The sequence below is a fragment of the Haliaeetus albicilla genome, chromosome 10 (assembly GCF_947461875.1).
Source record: "Haliaeetus albicilla chromosome 10, bHalAlb1.1, whole genome shotgun sequence".
Lineage (NCBI taxonomy): Eukaryota > Metazoa > Chordata > Aves > Accipitriformes > Accipitridae > Haliaeetus > Haliaeetus albicilla.
The window spans coordinates 122,896-145,937 of NC_091492.1; the positions used below are offsets into that span (position 1 = coordinate 122,896).

General features: G+C 41.5%; 1 protein-coding gene and 1 non-coding gene across 2 annotated transcripts in view; both read right to left on the minus strand.

Annotated features, from left to right (window-relative positions):
- The window catches only part of AP1G1 (adaptor related protein complex 1 subunit gamma 1), a 50,854-nt gene that overhangs the window by 5,938 nt on the left and 21,874 nt on the right, over positions 1–23,042 (minus strand). The window contains exons 4-18 of the mRNA XM_069793160.1: positions 22,139–22,280; positions 20,790–20,886; positions 18,402–18,478; positions 14,372–14,467; positions 13,796–13,876; positions 13,446–13,544; positions 12,968–13,023; positions 11,401–11,514; positions 8,019–8,159; positions 7,281–7,335; positions 4,414–4,536; positions 3,995–4,084; positions 3,366–3,493; positions 2,646–2,750; positions 350–491 (exon numbers count right to left, since the gene is read on the minus strand). Coding sequence (XP_069649261.1) covers positions 350–491; positions 2,646–2,750; positions 3,366–3,493; positions 3,995–4,084; positions 4,414–4,536; positions 7,281–7,335; positions 8,019–8,159; positions 11,401–11,514; positions 12,968–13,023; positions 13,446–13,544; positions 13,796–13,876; positions 14,372–14,467; positions 18,402–18,478; positions 20,790–20,886; positions 22,139–22,280 — 1,546 coding nt within the window. The remainder of the gene's footprint in view (positions 1–349; positions 492–2,645; positions 2,751–3,365; positions 3,494–3,994; positions 4,085–4,413; positions 4,537–7,280; positions 7,336–8,018; positions 8,160–11,400; positions 11,515–12,967; positions 13,024–13,445; positions 13,545–13,795; positions 13,877–14,371; positions 14,468–18,401; positions 18,479–20,789; positions 20,887–22,138; positions 22,281–23,042) is intronic.
- On the minus strand, positions 10,245–10,331 carry LOC138687590 (small nucleolar RNA SNORD71). Its single transcript, XR_011326744.1, has one exon. It is a non-coding gene; the product is annotated as a small nucleolar RNA SNORD71 (small nucleolar RNA).

Here is a 23,042-nt window from a genome sequence, read left to right on the forward strand (position 1 = left end):
CTGCTGGCCAGTCAGAGAGGTTTTTAGTTTGGCTATGGTCCCATGCCCCACAAGAGATCTAGTTTCCATGCTCTTGGGACCACAGAAATAGAGAAGGATGGAGTTCGTGCACACTAAGACAAGTTGGGTGATATATGGCTTTACCACACCTGGCTCTTTGCACCCCTCACAATGACCTCTTCCACACACCCGTTCTTGATATTAGAGCCATCAGAGTAGAAAGATGATGCAATCATCACCAGCAAAGACGCAGAGAGGGGCAAGGAGATGGTCTCAGCTTACTGTTGGCAGTGGCTAGTAGTGTGGTCTGACATGCAGTGGAAACTTATCCTAGGTCAGCTTCCATTACCTGGCTGGCAGGCTGCAATCCAGAGGGTGGAGGTTTGGTTTCCAGTACTGCTGGCTCTGTCTCTCCATTGGTCTGTACAATCTCAGTAGGGCCATTTGTGGTGACTTTCTCCATTACTGGCATTCTCTCAAGCAGCGCTGGCCTGAAAGAAGCTGACATAGTTACACTGTGCCATCTTCCTGGATCCCAATCCAAATACTCAGACATTCAGGAGATGACATACACAGGGCAACCTGCCTTTTCCTTTTAGCTCCCGTGCAGGGGAACAGTAAGACTGCATGACAACTTGAGTGGTCAGAAGCAATTCCTGGCATTCTGTGCCAGTGTAAATACATTAGTCGACAGCTGAAAGCCAAACAAGTCCTCCTGCTTCCTGTTTTCCCTTAGTACTTAACACAGTTTCCACTGTGAGGCTAGGATAACAAACCCAAAACAAAGATTAAATTGAGAAATGGTGGATTAACTGCAGACATGGGACACTTGACTGCTCTGTTCCATATGCAGCTTAGTCAGAGTCAGCTCATTTGACTTCTTTTTGCAGAAGGGTTAACCACTTAGAACAGGTGAAAAAGTTGGCAAAGCAAATCACAATGCTCTCATTTAGCCAAATTAAGTTTCCAAAGAGATTAAGTTCAGCCCTTGAGTACCCTCCTGAAATGATACAGAGACTGAAGAGGCGGCATGGGATCCAGGATCCTGACATCAAACCAAAAGACTAGGAAAACCTGTATAGGGAGAACTAGTCTGTAATACAAGAAAGGCCACTACCCTTGCAGATCAAGCCACAAAGCACTGCATGTAATAGGGGTAAGCCACACTGTCTACCCATCTTTTGGGCTGAAAAAGTGTTCCAGTGCCAATAAACCCAACAATGGACCACATTTTTGACGATGAACAAGGCCTTAATGAATAGAAACTATTAAATATTGACCTTTACACTGTAATGAACACCAGAATATACTGGGGGGAAAAAACACAGATGCTCTCTTGTAAAACTGAATGTTCACATATGTTTTTCTGAACTGTAATGCTTCCCAAAACTATGAATAGTGTACACTGCCATCTGATCAAAAGTCAGCTGATTGCCAGACACTGCTGTCTGCAATGATCCACTCAGATCAAAAGCCTCTCATGCTAGATTTTTCTCAACTCATTCATAAGGCTTCGCATGAAGCTCCAGGCAGCACACATGCCCTAGCTCATTAACATGACTTTTCCAAGAACAATTTGAGCTGCTTCACGGATCCAGTGGCAGGAGAGAAAAGAGGAAATCACAAGGATGTTGGTGTCCTACACATAGGGAATAGGATCGTACCTATGGAAAAAAGTGACTGTGAACAGCCTTTGAAACAAGCTTTGGAGGCTCTTACAAGCACAGGCAATATTTCACTAAGTGGCACCCATTTACTCTCTGTCCTCTCATTTAGACTCTAAAATGGATGCTCTTCCATCCAATGGCATCTTATGGAAAGTTTTCAATGGTGGATGAAGTTAATCCCCAGAAGATCTCCTCCACATGATCCTCACTGAATAGAATCTGTGGTCCTATGTATCAACCATTAACTATTGCAGATTAATGACTATTCCGCAAAGAACTATAGCTTTAGTTATTGCAACAAAGTAAGGTTTTAACTTTCTTGTAAAGAAACAATCACTTGAGCAAAGCAATGATGAATGGGGACCTCTCAACGATAAGGGTGTAAGGAGGTTAACATGCTCACGTAGTGTAGAACAGGGATGCCAAGTGGCGCAGTGAAATATTATGCCTTTGCATACAGAATTTGAGATTTTAAACAGATACTACAAGAAGATACAGTGAATTAAAAAGATGTTCTGAAAAACTGAAAAGTATTAACAGTTGGAGAATTACCTCAAGTTCAGAGCACAGCTTAGAAGGACAGGTCAATGGATCTCTGCACGTTTATTCCAAAAGACATTTTAAAATCAATTTGAACCTAGTGACTGTAGTAATGCTAGCATGATAAAAGCTACCTGCAGACACTTACTCAGCTAGCAAATTTAAGATTCAACACCTAGAATTAAAAATTAGTCAAGTTCAAGCTCAAAGCAGGGCAAATGTTTTGGCAGAGAAAGTCTTTGATCACAGAACAATCTCCCAGGATATTTTAAGTTCTTAAAACACTCACTAGCCCCATAGATGAGGGAGGAATTCTAGTTCCTCTGTAATACTACCAAAATCACCAGACAAAGCTCTCAAAGCACAAAGTGCGGTACACAGGAGATCAGAATAGCGTATAATGATCCTTTTCAAACACCAAAACCCATCAGCACTTACCTCATGTGATCGTATTTCTTGAAAAGTGCATTATATTCCACTGCCCTCTGCTGTAACTCCACATCAATGCTGCTGCCATAAATGGAAACTACCTTCTTAATGCGACTGTGTGGGGGCAGGGGGGGAAACAAAAACAAACACACCATGGAATTAGCAGCAATAAGCAAGGGATTAGCATGTGTCATCCAGAAGACAGTATCTGGCTTCTGCTCAACAGGTGTCCTGTGTAACTCATTTAAAACAGTAGTCACTGCTATTTTCCTGGAGTATCTACACAACATCCATTTCTGAACTGCCCCTTCACAGCAGCATCAGCAGGTGATTAATATACCACCACAAGACAAGGTATATCATAAGAAAGCTCAACTACCCACACCGAGAAGTCATTGGTAGGAAACAAGGCTATTTTTCTCTCCATCATCTGAATAACGAACTGGAAAGAACAGTCTGCTGAAAGTAAGGACTTATCTTCCTCATAAAGTTTTCAAGCAACAGCAACATGGATTAAGTCCCTACATAGTAGTGTACATCCACAGAGAAAACAGTATAAATCAGTGGAAGTCTTCCACCCTGCAAGCAAAGGAGGACTGTAAAACAAATAACAAGATGACTCTTGTAAACCATGGAAGCACAACATGTCCAAGGAATACTTCTACTAAAGACAACTGATGCCAGCATATTTGCCACAAAGCCCTGTGCAGTACATCAATGAGAACTCACTTGACAGTGCAGGTGAACCTTGTGGAAAGCTTCATGATAGCAGTGAGAGCATAGCCTCGTGTTACAGATGCAGACATATTAGATATCAGGACGCTTTCTAAAATATCAAGAACTTCATCCTCTGTTACCTGAAAAAGTACAGAAAGGTTAGGCTGAGACAGAGAAGCTTTGCAGCAAGCCTTCCAGGACATACTGTAAAAACGTGTCTTGCTTAATGGCTGTGTTGTACGTCCTCCACAAGTTTGTGAGCCTGTGGCATTATGTTCAGAGTGTGTGAGACAGATACACCTAGGTGGAGATCTTATTATATTAGTTTTAAAATACAGTTCCTGTTGAACACATTGAAAAGCAGGTTTATCACCAAAATACACAGATAAGACCCTAGCAGATACCCTGCAAGCTAGGTTAGCACTGAAACTACACTGCTCTGCCAATTGTAGCTGCACTCCTCACAGGGAGTGTTTACGCAGCCGATGCCTGTAGCATGGGAAGGAGATTCCTGTCCAGGGTCCATCACCATAACAGACACCAGTGCTAAGTAACCATTGCAAGTATTCCCCTCACATAGCCAGCATGAAGCAGCTCCAGCCTAGCCAGGTATACAGTTGTTGTTCTTTCCCAAGCTATACCTGTATTGGTTCCTCCTCTTCACACTGACCAGACACCAGAAGATCTCCGTACTCTCCTATACACCAAGAGGCCACTTGCACCAGGGGCTGCTGTTAGAAGAAGAAAAAAATCAGATGCCTCAGAGATAAATGGATACCTGTATGACAAATTAAACTATCACCATCTCCCAGAGCAAGCTTAGCCCTCCTTCCAGCCAAGGAACTTCTGCAGCAGAAGAAACAGGAATATCCGATTCAATCAAGAATTCCATAAGAGAATTAGAGAAAATAAAAAGAATGTGAACTTACAGAAGACATGCCTCCTCTGCAATCTGTCCCTTGGAGCTAGATAGTGTGATGTTGACTCACCTTGAGATGCTTAGTAAACATGCTTACTGCAGTACAACAATGAAAATGAAGCTGGTTGTGTTTGGTATTACCTGGGAGTAATCACCAAGGATGGCTTTGTAGAGTCTCTGCACAGTGTAGGCATGCATCTCCACACTATTAGTTATTAGCTGAATCAGATTGGGAACAGCATCATCACGAACATAACTTCCTGCCTGCAAGAACAATTGTTGTTAGGTTTCACTATCTGACTTCTCAGTAACACCGAGCATCTGCTGATATCCTTCACAAAGCCACCTGATGTGCATGGAAATAAAGAGCAACCTCCTCATCCCCAAGCACGTTCTGGTTGATTTTGCACAGGCTCAGATGGGTAGAAATACAGGACAGTATGTTTTCCCTATGAACTCAGCTATACCCAGAGAAATCCATACTATAGATATCCTTAAATTGTCAAGAAGGTAAGAGTGTGGACATAAGAATTCTGTGCTACAGAAGGAACAAAAAGTAACACAGAAAACTTCTCTATTAAATGGAAGGCTTTAAGTCAAAGACACCTTGGGGGCAGAATGCAGCTTATTCAATCACCAGCTCAAAGCCAGACTCTGTGCCAAATAAGCACAGAACCCAGGAACTTGCCTGCATATCACTCTTTGGTTAGAGGATAGGAACACAGAACTCAGAGGGAAAAGCCCACTTTAAGGCCAGGAAAGTATGTGGGAGAATACACAATCACACAGCTTTGGCGCTGAAGGGAAGATATATACTGTTCAAAACCTGTTCTGTTTAGGCAATCCTCTAGCACAGAGCAGAGCATGCAAAAAGAAGGAAATTAAGTGAGCCCAATTAGGTCAACAAAGCTAACCAAAGATGGCTGTATTGTGTTTACATGTCAAGGTTTTGGTAGTGGTGGTGGTCTACAGGGGTGGCTTCTGTAAGAAGCTGCTAGAAGCTTCCCCTATGTCCAACAGATCCAATGCCAGCTGGTTCCAAGATGGACCCACCGCTGGCCAAGGCCGAGCCCATCCGCAACAGTGGTAGCACCTCTGGGAGAACATAGTCAAGAAGGGGAAAAAAAAACCAAACCAACAAACTGGGCAACAGAAACTGCAGCTGGAGAGAGGAGTGAGAATATATGAAAGAAACAACCCTACAGACCCCAAGGTCAGTGAAGAAGGAGCAGGAGGAGGTGCTCCAGGTGCCAGAGCAGAGATTCCCCTGCAGCCCACAGTGAAGACCATGGTGAGGCAGGCTGTCCCCTTGCAGCCCATGGAGGTCCACAGTGGAGCAGATATCCACCTGCAGCCCATGGAGGACCCCACGCCAGAGCAGGGGGATGCCTGAAGGAGGCTGTGACCCCATGGGAAGCCCATGCTGGAGCAGGCTCCTGGCAGCACCTGTGGCCCCATGGAGAGAGGAGCCCACACTGGAGCAGGTTTGCTGGCAGGACTTGTGACCCCACGGGGGACCCACGTTGGAGCAGTCTGTGCCTGAAGAACTGCAGCCTGTGGAAGGGACCCACGCTGGAGCAGTTCATGAAGAACTGCAATCCATGGGAGGGACTCATGCTGGAGAAGCTTGTGGAGGACTGTCACCCGTGGGAGGGACCCCATGCTGGAGCAGGGGAAGAGTGAGGAGTCCTCCCCCTGAGAAGGAAAGAATGGCAGAGACAATATGACTGCAACCCCTGTTCCCTGTCCTCCTGCGCTGCTGGAGAGGAGGTAGAGAACATCAGGAGTAAAATTAAGCCCAGGAGGAAGGGAGGGGTAGGAGGACGGTGGTTTTTAAGATTTGGTTTTATTTCTCATTATCCTACTCTGATTTGATTGGTAATAAATTAAATTAATTTTCCCCAAGTCGAGTGTGTTTTGCCCGTGACGGTAACTGGTGAATGATCTCTCCCTGTCCTTATCTCAATCCACAAACCTTTCATTTATTTTCTCTCCTCTGTCTAGCTGAGGAGGGGAGTGATAGAGCAGCTTTGGTGGGCACCTGGTGTCCAGCCAGGGTCACCCCACCAGAACGGCTGATACCATCTTTCTGTGTTAGTTCTCATAAGTTTGGTAAACTGAAAAGGACGTTTATCTGTAAGAGTCTACAGAAGTCAGTCTTATGAATACAACTTTATAAATGGTTTTTCCAGCAGCCAAGAGAAGGAAGTTACTTTCTTGAAGGAAGTCATCCGAGAGCAATTTTAACAGCCAACCTTCTAATGAAGGTCAATTCTCAGTTCAGAGGAATCTACTTTTCTCTGTTTCAGGGTGGCAAAATAGCACTCAAGCCAGACTCACTTTCTGATGAACTTCTCAAATTTGAACACTCGTACTGATAAAATTAATCTCTTCCCACTCCTTTGCCTCAGGAAACACACTGCCTACCCAAGTGATCAATCTCTTCCCTTGTTTGCCAAAACACTACTCCAGTTCCACCTCAGCTGTGATGTTTATGAAGAAATTCAAGTAGGTAAAGAGTAATAATTGCACCCAAAGAAGAAAAACAAGAAGGCTGCTGATACAGTTTCATTAAAAAGCTTTCATAAACTCAACTTGGAACAATTCCAAGAAATTGTTTCACCCCCTTCCTCTCTACAAGTCACTTAAGGCTGTGTTCATTCTCCCCTGAAAACCCTGTATATTGGAATCACAGACAGCAGAAGAGCTGTCCCCGCTTAAGAGCTGATGCCATTACTGCAGTAGAAAAACTATGCTACACACTGTATTCTTGTGTGTTTCTGAAATCATACATTCCTTCTAAAAAACCACTCAAGTCATATTTACTGAGTTTATGTATTTCTGACTGGCTGCCTTGGGTCACTAACATATAAGTACTCTTCCTCCGTGTATTGTAGCATTTGTTATCTGCTGGCCTTTATAGCCATCTCCAACTTGATAATGAGTAACTTCCTACAGAATCAAAAAATTTTTGTATAGTCACACACACAAGACACAATTTCACTCACCGTTGTTAAGACTCTCATAATTGTGTCTATGTGCCAGCGTTTGGAAGGAGCATATCTGACAAAATTAAGAAAACACGTTAGAGCAATAGCTGCTAGCCTTCAACACCAGCAAGAAACCCGTCATCATCAGAACCTTGCCATTCAGTTACTTCCTGGCCCACTGTTTCTTGAGGGGGTGACATCAACAAAACACACACAAAAAAACTCCACAAAACAAACCACCACACACTTCACATTGACTTTTTTGTGTCAATGCCAACTTTGGAAAGCTGAATGAATAATACTGTATAATAATGTATAATAAATGTACGATACAGCGCAGCCATACTTTGCATATACAATGCTTCGAAGTCAGGCTGCTCATTACAATGGCTCAACAGTAATGAGATCATTTCACTTGTACAACGAACCACAGAGAATTTGTGTGTGTGAAGGTGGGGCAGGGCCAGGACGTCAGCACAATACCTGTTCCAAAGTGCATTAGAAATCCATATACTAGACTGGTTTAGTGATATGAGGACTATCCATATGAGACACACTATTGTGTCCCAAGGCACTAGTGTGACCGGTTCCTCAGCGTCGGTTAAAACTGACAAACTACACACAGATCAGCAAATGGAGAAGAGATGATCAACATATTCTCTCTTGGGGGGGTAAGGAGGGGCAAGAACAACACACAAAATGCTCATAATTCTGAGGACGTACGAAAAATTAATAGCAAGTAAATTGACTCCATACTTTTCAGCTGCAAGAAATATTCCAGACGCACAGTCTGCCTTGAACTCTGGTTCACAGGAATCTAGGAAATACAGCAACTCCTTCATCATTCCACGGACATTGTTCCCATTAACAAGGGCAAAACTCAGTTCCATTGCACGCCTAGGGCAAGAGACAGAAAACTAATAAAGTATCTTCACCTAGTGAAGTAAAAAAAACCCAAACCAAGTCCACCTACTTACCTTTTAATTAAGAAGAGAGAAACATTTATTAATCCTGTGAGAACAGCCTTCCACATTAAATGTACCAGTATTTTCCTGTTCATGGGCAGACAATAAATACCCACCCCAAAAAAAACCCTAAGGGGGACTGGGGGCGTTGGGACGTCCAGATGTCCTAAAGGCTAGAAATATCTTTCAGCAACCAGAGTCCATCAGCGTTAAGGTCTGATTGTCCAAGTATTTGTAACTGCATGCTAGTCATTTCTGACTTATTGACAACTGCAATAAGTAATCCATGCTACAACATGCTTTCTGCAGCTTCAGAGATCCAGAAGAGACCTGTTTTGATCTCCATATGTTAGAGATTCAAATACAGTAGAGATTTAAAATACTAACTGATAAGGTTTATTGTATTCGGCCAGATAGACTACGTAAGATTTCTAGAACCCAAAGTTACCCTGGTGCTCTTTTCAGAACCCACCCCCCTCCCCAAGTTGACACCACAACTAGACAGAGTACTGACTCTTTGCTATTCCTTGTTGCATACATCAAGAAGTCAGAGGCTTCTTAGTCCTTAGCCCTTCTACTTGAAGCTTCTGTAGTTGATTCTAGCACAGGTCTCCCATTCTTCTGACATTTTTTGAATGAAGACTACTATTTTCAAATGTGATTGCCTTCTGTACAACAGTTATGTTAAAATGCATTAAAACAAGGCATTAAAACAGCCTCACTAAACAACCCCAACTGTTCCTTAAAATTTAGTATCTGGTGGAATCCAGAACCCAAACCTCCAAGTCGTGTCCTCTTCATACTATCATGCTATACTTCTGTGCCTGTCACCGATAGCCTACTAGAAGACAAGATTAAGATCCTCATAGCACATCAAAAACTTCCTCCCTCATTTCAGTTGTCTTTTGAAATCATCTGGATAGTTGCTGAACTACTTCATGTGTACAGTGATTTTGCACTGCTGCTTGTGCAACAGATTACATCCAAAATTATGCCAAAAAGCCTAGAGTCTGTTTTCTGACATACACTTTCTTTGAATAGAACAGACTTCAGTGTGTGTTTAACTCCAGCAATTTTCATTAAAATCATAATCTTGAGATGCATGAGTTAGGCTGTCATCCTTTCAAATATTTATTGGCAGCAAACCCATGAGCAGTCCCGCTGCTTCTGTCTTCCTCCAGGGTCAAGCTTGCTAACCTGCCACTACATGGACACAGTTATTTTTTTCTGATCACTTAGTATTTTCCCAATGTTCATGAAACATCAACAACTTAGACCAGGCACATTACCCAATCCAATGGTATTGGGCACAAGCTATTTGTTCTCAAGAATCTGAAAACATATAGACAGCACCGCTTCTCAACATCTCCCTAGTTATCATTGTAATAAGGATTTCCACAGAATTGTGAACTGTAAATGTGTTATTTTGCTTTTTACCCAACTAATACCCCAGGGACCTAGAAGACATAGAGGTGTTCAGAATTAGGGTTGAAACACATAACTAAATTGTTACCTTTTATCATCTAGATCTGTGGCTGTTTGAAGACCTATACCATTATTAGAATTGTTTTCATCCCTCCAATTAGTTCCCAACCCCTTACACCTAACCCTACTGGGTAACAAGTTTTCCACATTTACATTTAACTTCTCAGTCACAGTATAGCAGATATATCAATATTGCAGGTGCACAGAGGTACTCTGCAACCTTAATACCAGGCATTTATCTCAACACATATTGCTTACCTTCAATCATATTACACAGCTCATTTCTGTCACAAAGTTCCTAATCATGTAGTTTGATCATATTAAGCAGACAGACAAAAAGACTTTAATTAAATTGCAAAGCCAATCTGAATTATACTACATGGACCAAAGATGCACTGTAATGGTTAAAAGATGATGAGAACAGGCTGTGCTTCGGATAACCAAAACCAGGTATTGTGTCTTTCCCTCAAGTTCCAGCCCTTGAAATCTGGGGGACTCTGACATCCAATCAATATATTGCTTCAATGAAGACAGTGCATTGTCAGCAGCACGAGTGTCAGCATGGCAACATCATGCTCTGCTGATGGATCACTCAAAGGCTTCATCCTCCAACAGCACTCAGACTTGAAGCTCTGTCATTTGTAGCGTACCTATGTTTTCCTAGCAGGCACCAATAAAATGCTTTCGTCGCCTTCTACCCAAAACCCAAATGGGGCCTTACTATTCCGCAACCTAGCCTCGTGCTGACTCTGGCACTGAACAGCAACAGCAGCCTGACTTGCTCAGCATATACCATACAAATTTGTGCTTTGGGATAGATTGCAACTGTAAAAATAGATTACGTGATACCCATTACATAACAGTTAACACTAAGTTTCAGAAGAGAGACAGATCCAATTTATTTCCTATTCAGTACATCTTAGAACAAGCAGTACTGTTAAAAATCCAGATCCGATTCAAAGATGGGCATAAATTTGAAGAATGCCTAGCAGAATGAGTATCTATGGCATATCTAATCAGTTTAACATAACTAAGTAATGAGAAAAAACAGAGGAAGAAGTTTAGACTGAGCATCAGAAAAAAGCTTTCCCGTAGTGAGAAGAAAGGTTGCAAGCTCTCCCGTTGCCTAGAAAAGTAGCAAGATACTGCCATTTAAATGACAAATGAACACCAAGAATGCATAACAGGACATGGTTTGTAAGCAAATTATTTGAACAATCAAGTTAAGTCTGAATTCTACCACTGCCTAATCAAATTTAATCAAGAATACATTATCTGGATGGCTTAATACTGCTTCAAGACAACACGGCACTGCCTGTTCATCTGGGAAAGAAAAGCAATATGGAGCATGTCAGAGTAGCTTTGATTAGGATCATACTTTATAGAGGCTTTCCATGTTGTTGGGAGCACACAATCTGATCTCCATTGAGACTCCATTTTGGAAAAATGCAGGCAAACAGAAAAAACTTTTTTTTTCCCCCCAATCCAAAATGTGTAAAATGTAGAAGCAGCTTCCCAAAGAAGGTGGCTGCACATCTTCATTACCCTCTTTGAAGTATGAACCGTACTATGCATTAATACTAGCCTCACTTACAGTTCCCCAAGATTATTGTAATTTTCCCCTATGCCCTGCTCACTTTCCATAGGCTGTCAACCTTGAGAGCCTATTTCACTGATATTTCAATTACCTCTTAATGGAGACATCCAGATCCTTCAGGCAGTCCACAATCGTGCTTCTATGTCGTTGTACTGCATTATGGTCTGTCTGCACAGTTTTCAACAATGATGTCAAAGCTACGTATCTGCAATAAATACATATGGTAATAAATAGTTGACAGTATGAATTTAATTTCTATGCACGGATGCTCACTTCCCCCCAAAACTTAGTCTTCTTTTGCCACAGAACAGGGTTCCCTTGTACTCAGTAATGAATGGAAATCTTCCAGGGGATTGCCTGGCCTATCTTCAAAGGCGAGCTACCACATTAAACTGTAACAAGCCTAACAACATCCTGCTGCCTGGGCAAGCACCTGTCCCAGTTCCTGGGCTTGTGTCAGTTGTCCAGTCTTCATGAAAATTTTGAAAAGACAAGGCAGTTAAAGGTTAGACCTCTGCAGATCATACACTCAAACTAAGCATGAGTTGCAATTCCCAACACTACAGTCTTCTACCTATACCATGATTTGCAATCAAAATGCCTAGAGATGGAACTTAATTCTAGCAGTGGCAGCAATTCCATGTCCAGATTCATAGTGACCAAAGCACAACCAAAATTCCTTGTTGCCAACAGCACGCGATCAGAAAAAACACAGTCTTTGCCTAATTTGTCAGGTCTCCAATGCCAACTCTGATTTTAATATCATCACAGACCAGCTGGGACAAGACAGGAGATTCACAGATTATTGGAAAAACCACTTGACTAGATTCAGAAATCCCATGTTAGGAATTAGATCATACACCCAGACTCATCAACTAGGAAGGGCAGGGCCACATTTAAGATTTCCACAGAGAAAAGAACACAACAATGTCCTGGTTTCAGCTGGGACAGAGTTAATTTTCTTTATAGTAGCTGGTATAGCATTATGTTTTGGATTCAGTATGAGAAGAATGTTGATAGCAACAACTGAAAATATCAGTATTAAGTAGTGTTAGTATACTAAGTCAAGGATTTTTCAGCTTCTCTTGCCCAGCCAGCAAGAAGGGCACAAGAAGTTGGGAGGGGACACAGCCAGGACAGCTGACCCAAACTGGCCAAAGGGATATTCCATACCATGTGACATCATGCCCAGTATATAAACTGGGGGGAGTTGATCACTGCTCGGGAATTAGCAGGGCATCAGTCAGCAACTGGTGAACAATTGCATTGTGCATCATTTGGTTTGCATATTCCAATTCTTTTATTATTATTATTATTGTAATTTTATTATTGTTACTATTATCATTATTAGTTTCTTCCTTTCTGTTCTATTAAACTGTTCCATCTCAACCCACAAGTTTTACCTGGTTTTTTCCGATTCTCTCCCCCATCCCACTGGGTGGAGGGGAAGTGAGTGAGCAGCTGTGTGGTGCTTAGTTGCTGGCTGGGGTGAAACCACAACAACCAAGAAAGAAGAAAGCTAGACAGTCATACTAACCCCAATAACAGTACTTCCCAATATGGTCTCCTGGAAAGCTCTACTTCAGCATAATCTTTGTGTAATTGCTTCTCACACATTTTAAACTGCATGTTGCCAAAACATACTTCATATAACTTACCTAATATTTTTGTCGTTGTTTAATAAGAAACGGCCTAGGATGTTAATGGCTAACACCTGCAGAAAGAGTTAGGGAAGGTCAGTGATCAAAAAAGGCTACTGGTCATCTTCATTGTTTCACGATGATTTTAAAGGCAATGTGTCAAAGCTACCGTTGCTGTTCTTGGCCAAAAGCATAACATAAAGAACTCTAGAAGCTGCCTAAGCAGAGCAAAAGCCAAGACAAACACAGCACAGGCAGGCTCTCTCCCCCACTCAAGAGAATAGAGTCTGCAGAAAGTTTTGCTTTTTTATTTTTGTTATTTAAAAAAACCCAAACAACCAAACAAACACTACTTTCTGAAGAGGCTACAGTCTTATCTAGAGCCAACTGTGGAGCTATGTTTGGGTGAAACAACTTTGCTTTGTGGCCTCTACACAAATTACTCTAATACAAGCCTAGGAAAAAAAACCAAAAGGCCATAGCAAAGGCAACTTACTCTCAGTCCACTCTCAGATTTTATGTCCATAATAGTCAGCACAGTTTCATAGAGAATGGCATTTCCCACGTTTTTACTTGTTTCTGTATTAGTAGCAACCTGGAGAAAAGAAACAAAATAAGCAACTCGAATGCATCCAAAACAGATCCCCTTTGTGCTGTTCTGCACAACAGGCAGTGAAACTAACCAATCTCTAGCAAACAAGCATCACACCTATGAACATGTGTCTCTTGCAGCAAAATTCAACCCAGCATAGCAAGCAGCTGTATCCTCACCAGTGCTGCTGAATCCAAATTATTAAGAAACAAAAAGAAAAAGTTTAAGCTGCTCATCAACCTTGCAGACCTCACCTGTGCAAGTATATCATTCATTGCTTCACTGGAATCATCATCATTTCGCCCTAAAATTCTTAGCAACCGCAGGATTCGTACCTGTTTGATAAAATAAAGCAAAGAAAAGCTCATCGGATGGCAGTGTTTTACATGGGGGCCATGAAATGCCCAGCACAATTCCTGAGGAGTGCCAAAGAAGCAAAAGAAGCCGCTGATTTCCTTTCCTAAGCAAAATGCTTATCCTTAATAAGACCTTTACCAAGAAAAACAGGTTTATGCTGTGCTCATTTTCTTCCCACTAGCCAGAACTGGAGTACTCCCACTACCCACAGCCTTGCAAGACCAACACGTGTTGCTGCATCTTCCTTTTGTCACAACTTCACGTAACATGATAAGGTACTACAACTGCTGTTTAAACTAAGGCAGGTGTCTTTCACTAAGGTAGGTGAAGAACATTTGCACAATCAGCTCTAAAAAAGACACAAAATCTTAAAATCAACACAGCTGCCCTGAGGTAACCACATCATCACACCTATGTCTCAAAACACAGCACTAGACTTAAAGCTATTAATCACTGTTTGCATCAGTTCTTACCTGCAAAAAGGGGTCACTGATCCCAGACACATCATGCTCTGGTGAATACCCAGACATGATAAGGTTCTTCAGAATACGAACTAATTGGGGAACAAGCTGTGAAGAAGAGAGATGTCATATTAGGGTGTTGTTCCCTCCCCCCCACTCCCAGCTTTGAAGTACAGGTCCAAGAACAAATCTCGTATTTGAAAGCAAGTCAGTCTATGGATTCTTCCACAAAGTTCAACCTGCATACCTAGAGCTGATGTTATATGAATACCTACAGCTTAGCTAAGGCACAACTAGAAACAGTTAAGCTGGGACCTGAGCACTGTATTGTATCTTTAAAGTACTAAATCTACCAGAGCTTAGCAGTTGAGACCAGAGAGAAAATACCAACTTAAACCCGTCTCTTCATGAAAAGGGGATGTGCTGGGACTATTAAAATGGTATAACTCCAGGACTTCGCTTGGGGGCTTTACATTAGGTCCTGACTCATTTTCAGCAACATCTCCATGGAAGCATCAGGCATAGTGAAGAGTTTTGATCTTTTCAAGTCCTGTACTGCTATGATTAGAGTAAATTATTAGGAATTCCTTCAAGTTTGACACTCCATCCAGCTTAGCTTCTAGAAAGAAAAGCTGTGTGATCTGCTTCCTCTCTAAGAGTTTCCAAATAGGGTTGAGAATGGATTTCCCTCAGCCTTCCCCCAGGACTCTGTTGTTAGACTACTTCTTCCCTGCAAGTAGCTCCAGGGTCTGTTCTCCCCCTCTTCATCCCAAACTTCTTGGCAAGAGCAGCAATACTAAACGGACCGAATTCTTTGCTTCACTGCTGTTAGAAGGGTTCTGCATAATAGCAGAGAAACTGATGGAAGCACAAAATCACATCAACTTACACTGTTCATATTTTAAAGTTTCTTTCCAACTGTGCAGGCTAAAAAACTTTCAGAAGTAGTTCAGATTCCTCAGATGTTGATGGCACTGGTCTCCCAGTAGACATTTACACATAGAAATAAGTTACCTTTCAACACTTGTACACAGCTTTGAAGAAATGCTACCTATTTGCCAAAGTTTGGTTCAACTCCATCTTAGGCATCTCTAGCAATGCATTGCATCTGTCAGGACAACTCTGAGGAACCGTAACAGAATTTCTCTATAGATCTCACACATGCTGAACAAGTAATCAGTTCAGGGCAGAACGTGGCAAATAAGCCAATCATTAAAGCAACAAGCTATAACAAACTTAATATTTATCTCCAAAAACCTTCAAAGCAGCTATGAGTAACAAAATAGCCACAGGGTTGAAGTGGAAGCTCATTTCCAACACATGCTATGAAAAATCTTAAGGTTTAAAGACAGAAACTGGACTCATTTTCACTCAACTGTAAGAAAAACCACTCCTGGTGGATGATGTAGACATGTAGAGCTCTAAAAGCTTTATTCCTTCCATAGAAAGTTTATTCTATCCCTCTCAGTGCTGTTGTTATTAAAATAACCCAGACACTGGCTGGAGGTGAGGTGACAAACTAGACAGAAGTGTTATGGTGGCTGCACTAAGTGGTTTTTCATTCCTGAAGCATGGCTAGCACCAGGACAGCATCATTCTTTCTCTCAACTCCATGCATGACAATTACAGATTATCAAAATGTTCTCTACAAAACCCTTCCCAACAAATTCACCCTTAAGACTTAATTTTCCTGTCCTTGAGATGGGCTGCTCCTGCATTCATGTATACCTATTATGACTCAGGGATTCATGTATACCTACTATGAGTCCGGGATTGCATTCACACTAAATGTTTACCATATCAGAGATTGCTTATAGTAAAGTTGCCACTTCTAACATCATCAAATCAAGATGGTGTTTCAGATTCAGGACAGACAGTAGCAGAAAGTGCCAAAAGTACAATGTGACTTACAGAGCACAACAGCTGCATATGGACATACTAAATGGGCAATGTTTTCTGGACTAAAGTCCTGTACGTCTGTGGTACAGTGCAAGAAGAAAACCAGCTGAATTTCCCCATCATCTATTCCTACCTTCGCTCTTCAGGAATTACATACTCCTCTGAAAACGTACATTTCATAAAAACAAACAAACCATTAATTTCCTATTATCTGCCTTAAAGAGGAATGAACCAAAGGGTGCTGCAACATGTTCCCTTAGGACAGAGTAACAGACAAGTGGAGTGACCTGCTGGAGCATTCCTGGAACCCTGATTAGTATTTTCTTTGCCTTCTAACACGCAAGAGTTATCAGGACTGAGGACAGAACAAACAAAGGGAAACATTACAGCCATGGAGATCGGTTGAGGGCCACCCCCCCAATCTTCTGTAGTCAGATTACACCCATGAAAAACATCAGCAATGCAGCCATACTCAGTAGCTCTTTGCAGCACAGTAAGCCCACTTACAGGCAGCTAAGTAACTGTCTCTCCTGCTCCCTTTCGGGAATCACTCAAAGTTACCTCACGATTCAGTCAAAACACAAAGCCCAGTTTGCAATAAGAAGAAAGCCCAGGGCTACAGTTTGCATAGGCACAAAAAAATTCCCTGAAGTATTCCTCAAACGAGGGAGAGCTTGAGGAAAGCAGGCTCATGTTTAGAAAAGGCCACAACTGAGATTCAGGGCTGCCATGGGTATAGAGGTTTAGTGACAAGACAAGACCAGCACACAAAAAGCATTAGACAAGTACAACTGAACTAAGCATGTGGCATCAATCACAAATGTGGCATTAAGAGGCGCTGCCTCGCAAGAGACAAACATCTACAGATTCAATGCAAGCATGCACCATCTAGAAGAATTAACTCTTACCTTTTCATTCTAACACACAGCAGGATTCCAAATAGACAAAAGGGACAAAACAGACGAAGCAGGCATTAGGGACAGATCAATGTTATACCATTCACAGCATAAACAACTACAGGAGATAGCTAGAAAAGAATGTACCTAGTACCTAAATTTTGTGGTCTCAGCTCTTCTCTCTTCTCCCACGACTATCACCTTAACTGAGCAATTAGTAGCAGGGATAGCTACCTTCAAGATGACCCTAGTCACACCTTCATTCCTGCTTTGACATACACAATCAGGGCAAGGGAAGATGCATGCCAAAATGCTAAGATGCATCAAAAAGATGTACTGTTTGAAATCCCTAATAATATAGACAAGCCTAGGAAGAACAGTAAACTGGGCATGCAAATAAATAAGCACCTTTAAGACTTTTCAGGAGCAAACAGCCGGTTCTGTTCTACCAGCTTTGTTCAATTTCTCCTTCTTTGACCAAGAAGTCAGCATGACAATCAATGCAATTTTCAGATGCCCTTCTATTGGTAGTGTCATATGGCAATAATACTGCACAGCAAGTTACAGCAAACAGCATAAGGAAGTTTGTGCTGGGGGGGAAGGAGAAGCAAACATTCCTAACCAGAGGAGGAATAGTAACGTTCACCCTCAAACCTTTAAGTTAAAATGGAAAATGACGTAATATGGCATGCACCAGAGATGAGTTATCTACAGAATTAGAACCCCCATTGATATTTTTGACCTGAGTTTATAAAATTGTGTGGCTGTGGTTAAGGCATTCAGGTGTTGGTATAAGCCTCAGTTTTCTGTCTTTGCCTCTTTATGTTTAATACATTTGTGATTCCAATGTCACTATGCATTTAGCCACAAAGAGTGGAAAAAACCCTACGGGAACATCAAATAGGACACTTTAAAACTAAGTTTAGGATGAGTTTCATACTGCACAGTCTTAAGACCGATGTTTTCTAACTTACCCACTTATTGAAGGGTATTAGGGCTAGATACACATAAAATTCCTAAATTTAATGATTTTTAAAAAAAATTTTGATAACAAGCAGACAGGATCATTAAATTCTTCACCCAAATAGTTGTAAGGTTTTTATTAAGATGTGCACACTGCTTTCACTAGGGAGACTAAGAGAATGCATCGGTTAAAAAAACCAAAAACCCAAATACTCAAAACCCGCCAACCCACCACAAACAAAAGCATCAATATTAACTCTTCAGTATTACCAGTTCACACTTACCTTTCTAAAGTGTGCAAGCATGTCTGGGCTTCTCTCACACATCTCTGTGAGGAGGACAACTGATGTGTGAAGAACACCTAAAGGAGAGGAGGGGAAAAAAGTCTCTACATTTAACATAATTTCACTGGCTCCATACATGTGACAAAGATCCTATGGAAACAACAGGAAATCATTAAAAGAATATTCTTCTTGAATCAACATATCTACCCCAAAATACATTTGTGCTTGCAGCTGTGCCCAAGGGAAAGCAGGTAACAAAGTGCTCATGTCTTAAAGCTACAACTCAAGGCCAATAGAGGAGAGAAACTGGACTGTATCTGCAGAAATCTGCATACTAAATATATAGTCAGATGGTAACAGAGTTGGACTAGATGATCTTTAAGGTCCCTTCCAACCCAAACCATTCTATGATTCTATACAAACATAAAACTCTAGAAGGATGATATATGTTAATTGCATTGTAGGTGTTGGGTTCCTCATGCTTCCTGATTTTCTCTTCTGATTTGGGTACCCTAGCTGACCTTATGCGACCTGAACTGGACCCTCCTCAGGTGGTCTCAAAACTCAGTCTAGAGAAAGACTGTAATAGACTGCTTGGTCAAGCCAGTGTCTGCACATTGGCAGCCAGCTGCTTGTGCCCTGCCTTAACAAAACCCAGTCAAAGTGTCTCTGAAATTAGTTAGAAAAGGCAAGTCAGTTACAAAACATTCAACTAGATGTCAATGCTAGATAACTTGTCAGCAAGATATAGCCTTGTAAAGCATGCAACTTCAACAATGAGCATTATTTTACATCTGCATTCAGCTGTAACACAGCAATCCTCCTCAGATGCTTTTTCAGTTACTCATTTTTCTGTAGCTGTTAAGTCTGTAGTGGAGAAGTCCTGACTCAGAAAGAGATTAGAAGCTTGCTTAATAAGCAATATTTTCTACAGACATGACAGCATTTATATTCCACAATCTATGCAGCTTTCTGACCTACTGCAGGTTCTATCCAAAAACTGTTTTGAAGTACATAAATATCTACCCATAAAGTTTGTGTCACAGCTTTCTTAACACTGTCACTGCCTGCTTATCACTGAGACCTCCCAAGGGGATGCTGAAAGGGTTTCACATATATTCTGCTTCGGAGGAAGCTCAATACAAAGCCCATGGCTAAGACTGCTGGAAAGGAGATGCTGATACTTAAGGATGAGGAAAGCAGAAAGGATGATCCGGTTCTTGAATTCAGGTGAACCTAGACTCAATTCTCTGCTTGGCCAAGGCTTGAAGAGGAGCATTCCCATCTTTACAGAGGGAACAAAAGAGCTCTCAGCTTTTCAGGGTTGCACGAGACAAAGACAGAGGATCTCACGCTACCAAGTTGGATCACATAGGCATCACTTACTGACAGAGTCTAACAGAACATTGCCTATTTGAAGCAGTGCCTCATCTAAACATTCTGATCATCACATTTTAAATCAAGATAAACTAGCTGCACACACATGACCGACATTCCACATGCAAACCGTCCTGTACCTCAAAGGTTTATAACACATGCAGGGGAAAAAAAAAAAGAAAAAAAAAAGGGAAAAAAGGAAACAATAGCTTCTCAGGAAGCTACTGTGACCCGTTAGCACTGTTGGCTCTTATAGCTACCCTGTCTTGACAGAACTTCTCCCTGTGATGGGTTTTCAGCACTGCAAACATCTACTGTAGAACTCCTAGTACAACCACTTTTTTTTTTTTTTTATTAAGGCACATGCTCATTGCAGATGTGCCGCAGGACTAAGACTTTGGGAAGTGAGCACTAGGCTTGATACAAATTAGTCAAGGTGTTAATATTAGTATTTCTCTTTAAATAATCTTCTAGAAGCACTTGTGCAAGAAAATGCACTAAAACAGAATAATCTCGCAAAGGACCATTAAAGTGAGAATCTGTTTTATGATGGAGTTCTGATGAAAAACAGCACTGAAGAAAGACTTTCCTGACAGTGACATAGGTATCTCAGTCCTGGCAATGCCTGCTAAAATGATGTCAGAGAATCCTATAGTGTTATGCTAACAGAAGACACACAAAAAACCCCACCCAAAAAGTGCACTTTAGAGCCCCTTTAGGCAGCGTATTCGATAAAAATCACAAATTTTCCCATTCCACCCACTCTGAAGTGTATCAAAAAGCAGGGAGAGAGTTCCTTTTGTCACCATGCCATGTAAAAGTCCTTCTGACTAGCAGAATCATACAAATCCCTTCCTTCTGAAGGACATTTGCTTTCACTGCATAGAATTGGGAAGAAACAAATCATACAAATACACCTCAACAATTCCTTCCAAACAAAACGCTTAGGTAGCAAGTGCACCATCCCGTAAGGAATGTCATAGCCTTGCTAAGTAGAGTCTCGGATATTACCATGGTTCTTCTCATTCAGCAAGTTTTTGGTGGCTGGCAGGAACATCTCCATGAGTTCAGGCACCTTTCTAATGACATGAACAGCACACAATGCTGCCTGTACAGGAAAAACAGCTCTGTTAGTACATACTGTAATGACAACAATACACGTTTTGAGAACATCTAGCACAGAGGGAACTATAATGAATTTCATGACATACATAGGCCTGGAAAGTTTATGGTACATTTTTCCACCTCTCTACTACAAGTGATACTAAACAGCATCACAGAGAAGAGTTCAATAAAGCTACCACGAGTCAGGGGGGAAGCACTGAGCTACAAAGTAATACTCCCACTACCAATGGTTGATTTTTACATTATTCACTTCAGACGTGATATTAACTGCAAAGCAGCTCTGCCTTTAAATAGGGCTACTTCAGTGTGTCTTCCTGTTGCTAAGGAGGGGATGATGGATTGGAAGCAAATAATTGAATTTATGTCAAATTATGGCTCATTTGCTTTCCCTTGAATATAATCTCTTTCCCCACAAAATAACTTCCTCCTGCAGGTGATGGGTCCTATGAAAAACAAAGGTATACTGCAAAAAAATTGCCTACTTCTTCTAGGGTGCAGAAGCAACAGGAGACACTATTCTTTGCAGCTGCTTGAGAATCAAGTGCACTGAGGGCCTCTTCCCAGAATACAGCAATACCTGTTTGCATTGCTTTCTCTCCAATCTCTCTCTAGATCCAACACTAGACAAAGAAGTAACAATGCATCTCTTCCTGAATTGTACTGCTCCCCACCCTCCCCAAGACTTAACAATGAAATAAATTTAAAAGAACAAGGGTGATTACACTTTGCAGATGCTGCAGCACACTTCCTATGCGAACAGGACAATTTATAATTGTTTGGCCATTTCAAGCCCTTAACCTTTCTATCTCACATACTACTGTCATCATCATCATCAACAGAAGAGATCAAATAGGTTCAAATCTTCAGATATCAGCCTGCACTGTTAATGATCAAAGTTTCTCTGCACTTATCTGAGAAGATACAGAAATAAAACCGATTACTAGAAGTTTGGGGTTAACATCTGTGAACAGGCGGGTGTTCACATTACCATCAATAACCTTAAGGTAGAGAGTATCAAAATAGAAACAACTGCCTCACCTGTTGGAGGCTTGTCTTTTAGAGGCTTACACACATTCCTGCTATAGACAGACAGGGAGTTTTGACCTCTGTCTTGCACACTGGGAAAACGCTCAGCCAGTGTGATCCAAGCCATCTAGTATTCCAGATATTATCAGGTATCTGATCAATCTTGAGTTTTAATCCATAATAAAGTATTCAAAAGTTCCCTGAAGTACCTTCTTCCTAAGATAGGAGTTGGAAGTTTTGAGGAGCTTTTCCACCTCTCCTGCAAGGTCTCTGCACATTTCTGAGGAACCCATGCAGCCAAGAGTGCAGAGTGCCAGCCCCTGCACGTATTGCGTGCTGTGATTAAGGTCACTGTAAAGGAGAAGGAAAAAAAAAGCCAATCAGCATGCACAAAGAGAACCTGCACACAAGAAGAAAAAAAAAAGGCATCTATATCTACAGTCATCAAACCAGCTGCACACATGGCCCAGCAGAACTCTCCAGATTCTCAGCTATTTGGGAGCATGCCTTAAGGAACAGCAGCAGCTTTGAGTGCATGTACCACAGGGTTTGCTACTACTTCTACTTAGAATCCTCAATTATAAAAATAAAGTACTTGGTTAAAACTATCAGGTGGGTATCTAGGGATTGAGCTGAGACGAGGGAAGACCACAAAGAAGCCCATTAAAACTTCTGAAGTAAAGACAAAACATTGTATTTTGGAACTTGCATGCAGAAAAGAACCTAACATGAAGTACAGTCCTGCAGTGACTCTGTGGGTTGTCCCAGTTTAAACACGTTCTAGGATAGGCTTTAGCTTCTGCATTTACAAACCAAACAGTATATAAAAATCTAGGTAAACATATCCTCTATCCCGAGTAAAAACCACAAACCCCACCACTCGCACACCTTGAAAATAATCCATACATGAATTTTGTTTAGCAATCCTGACTATTCATATGCAAGTTGGAAGCTGCAGGTAGTGGTCAATAAGAAGTTAAACCACCTAACAGTAGATGCTATTCATGAGGCCAGCTACCAATGTCACACTAACTACAAGACATATAGCTTCCACATGGCAATCCCAACAGCCTTCAAAACTTATTTCTATACTACTTTTCCACGAGACTATTT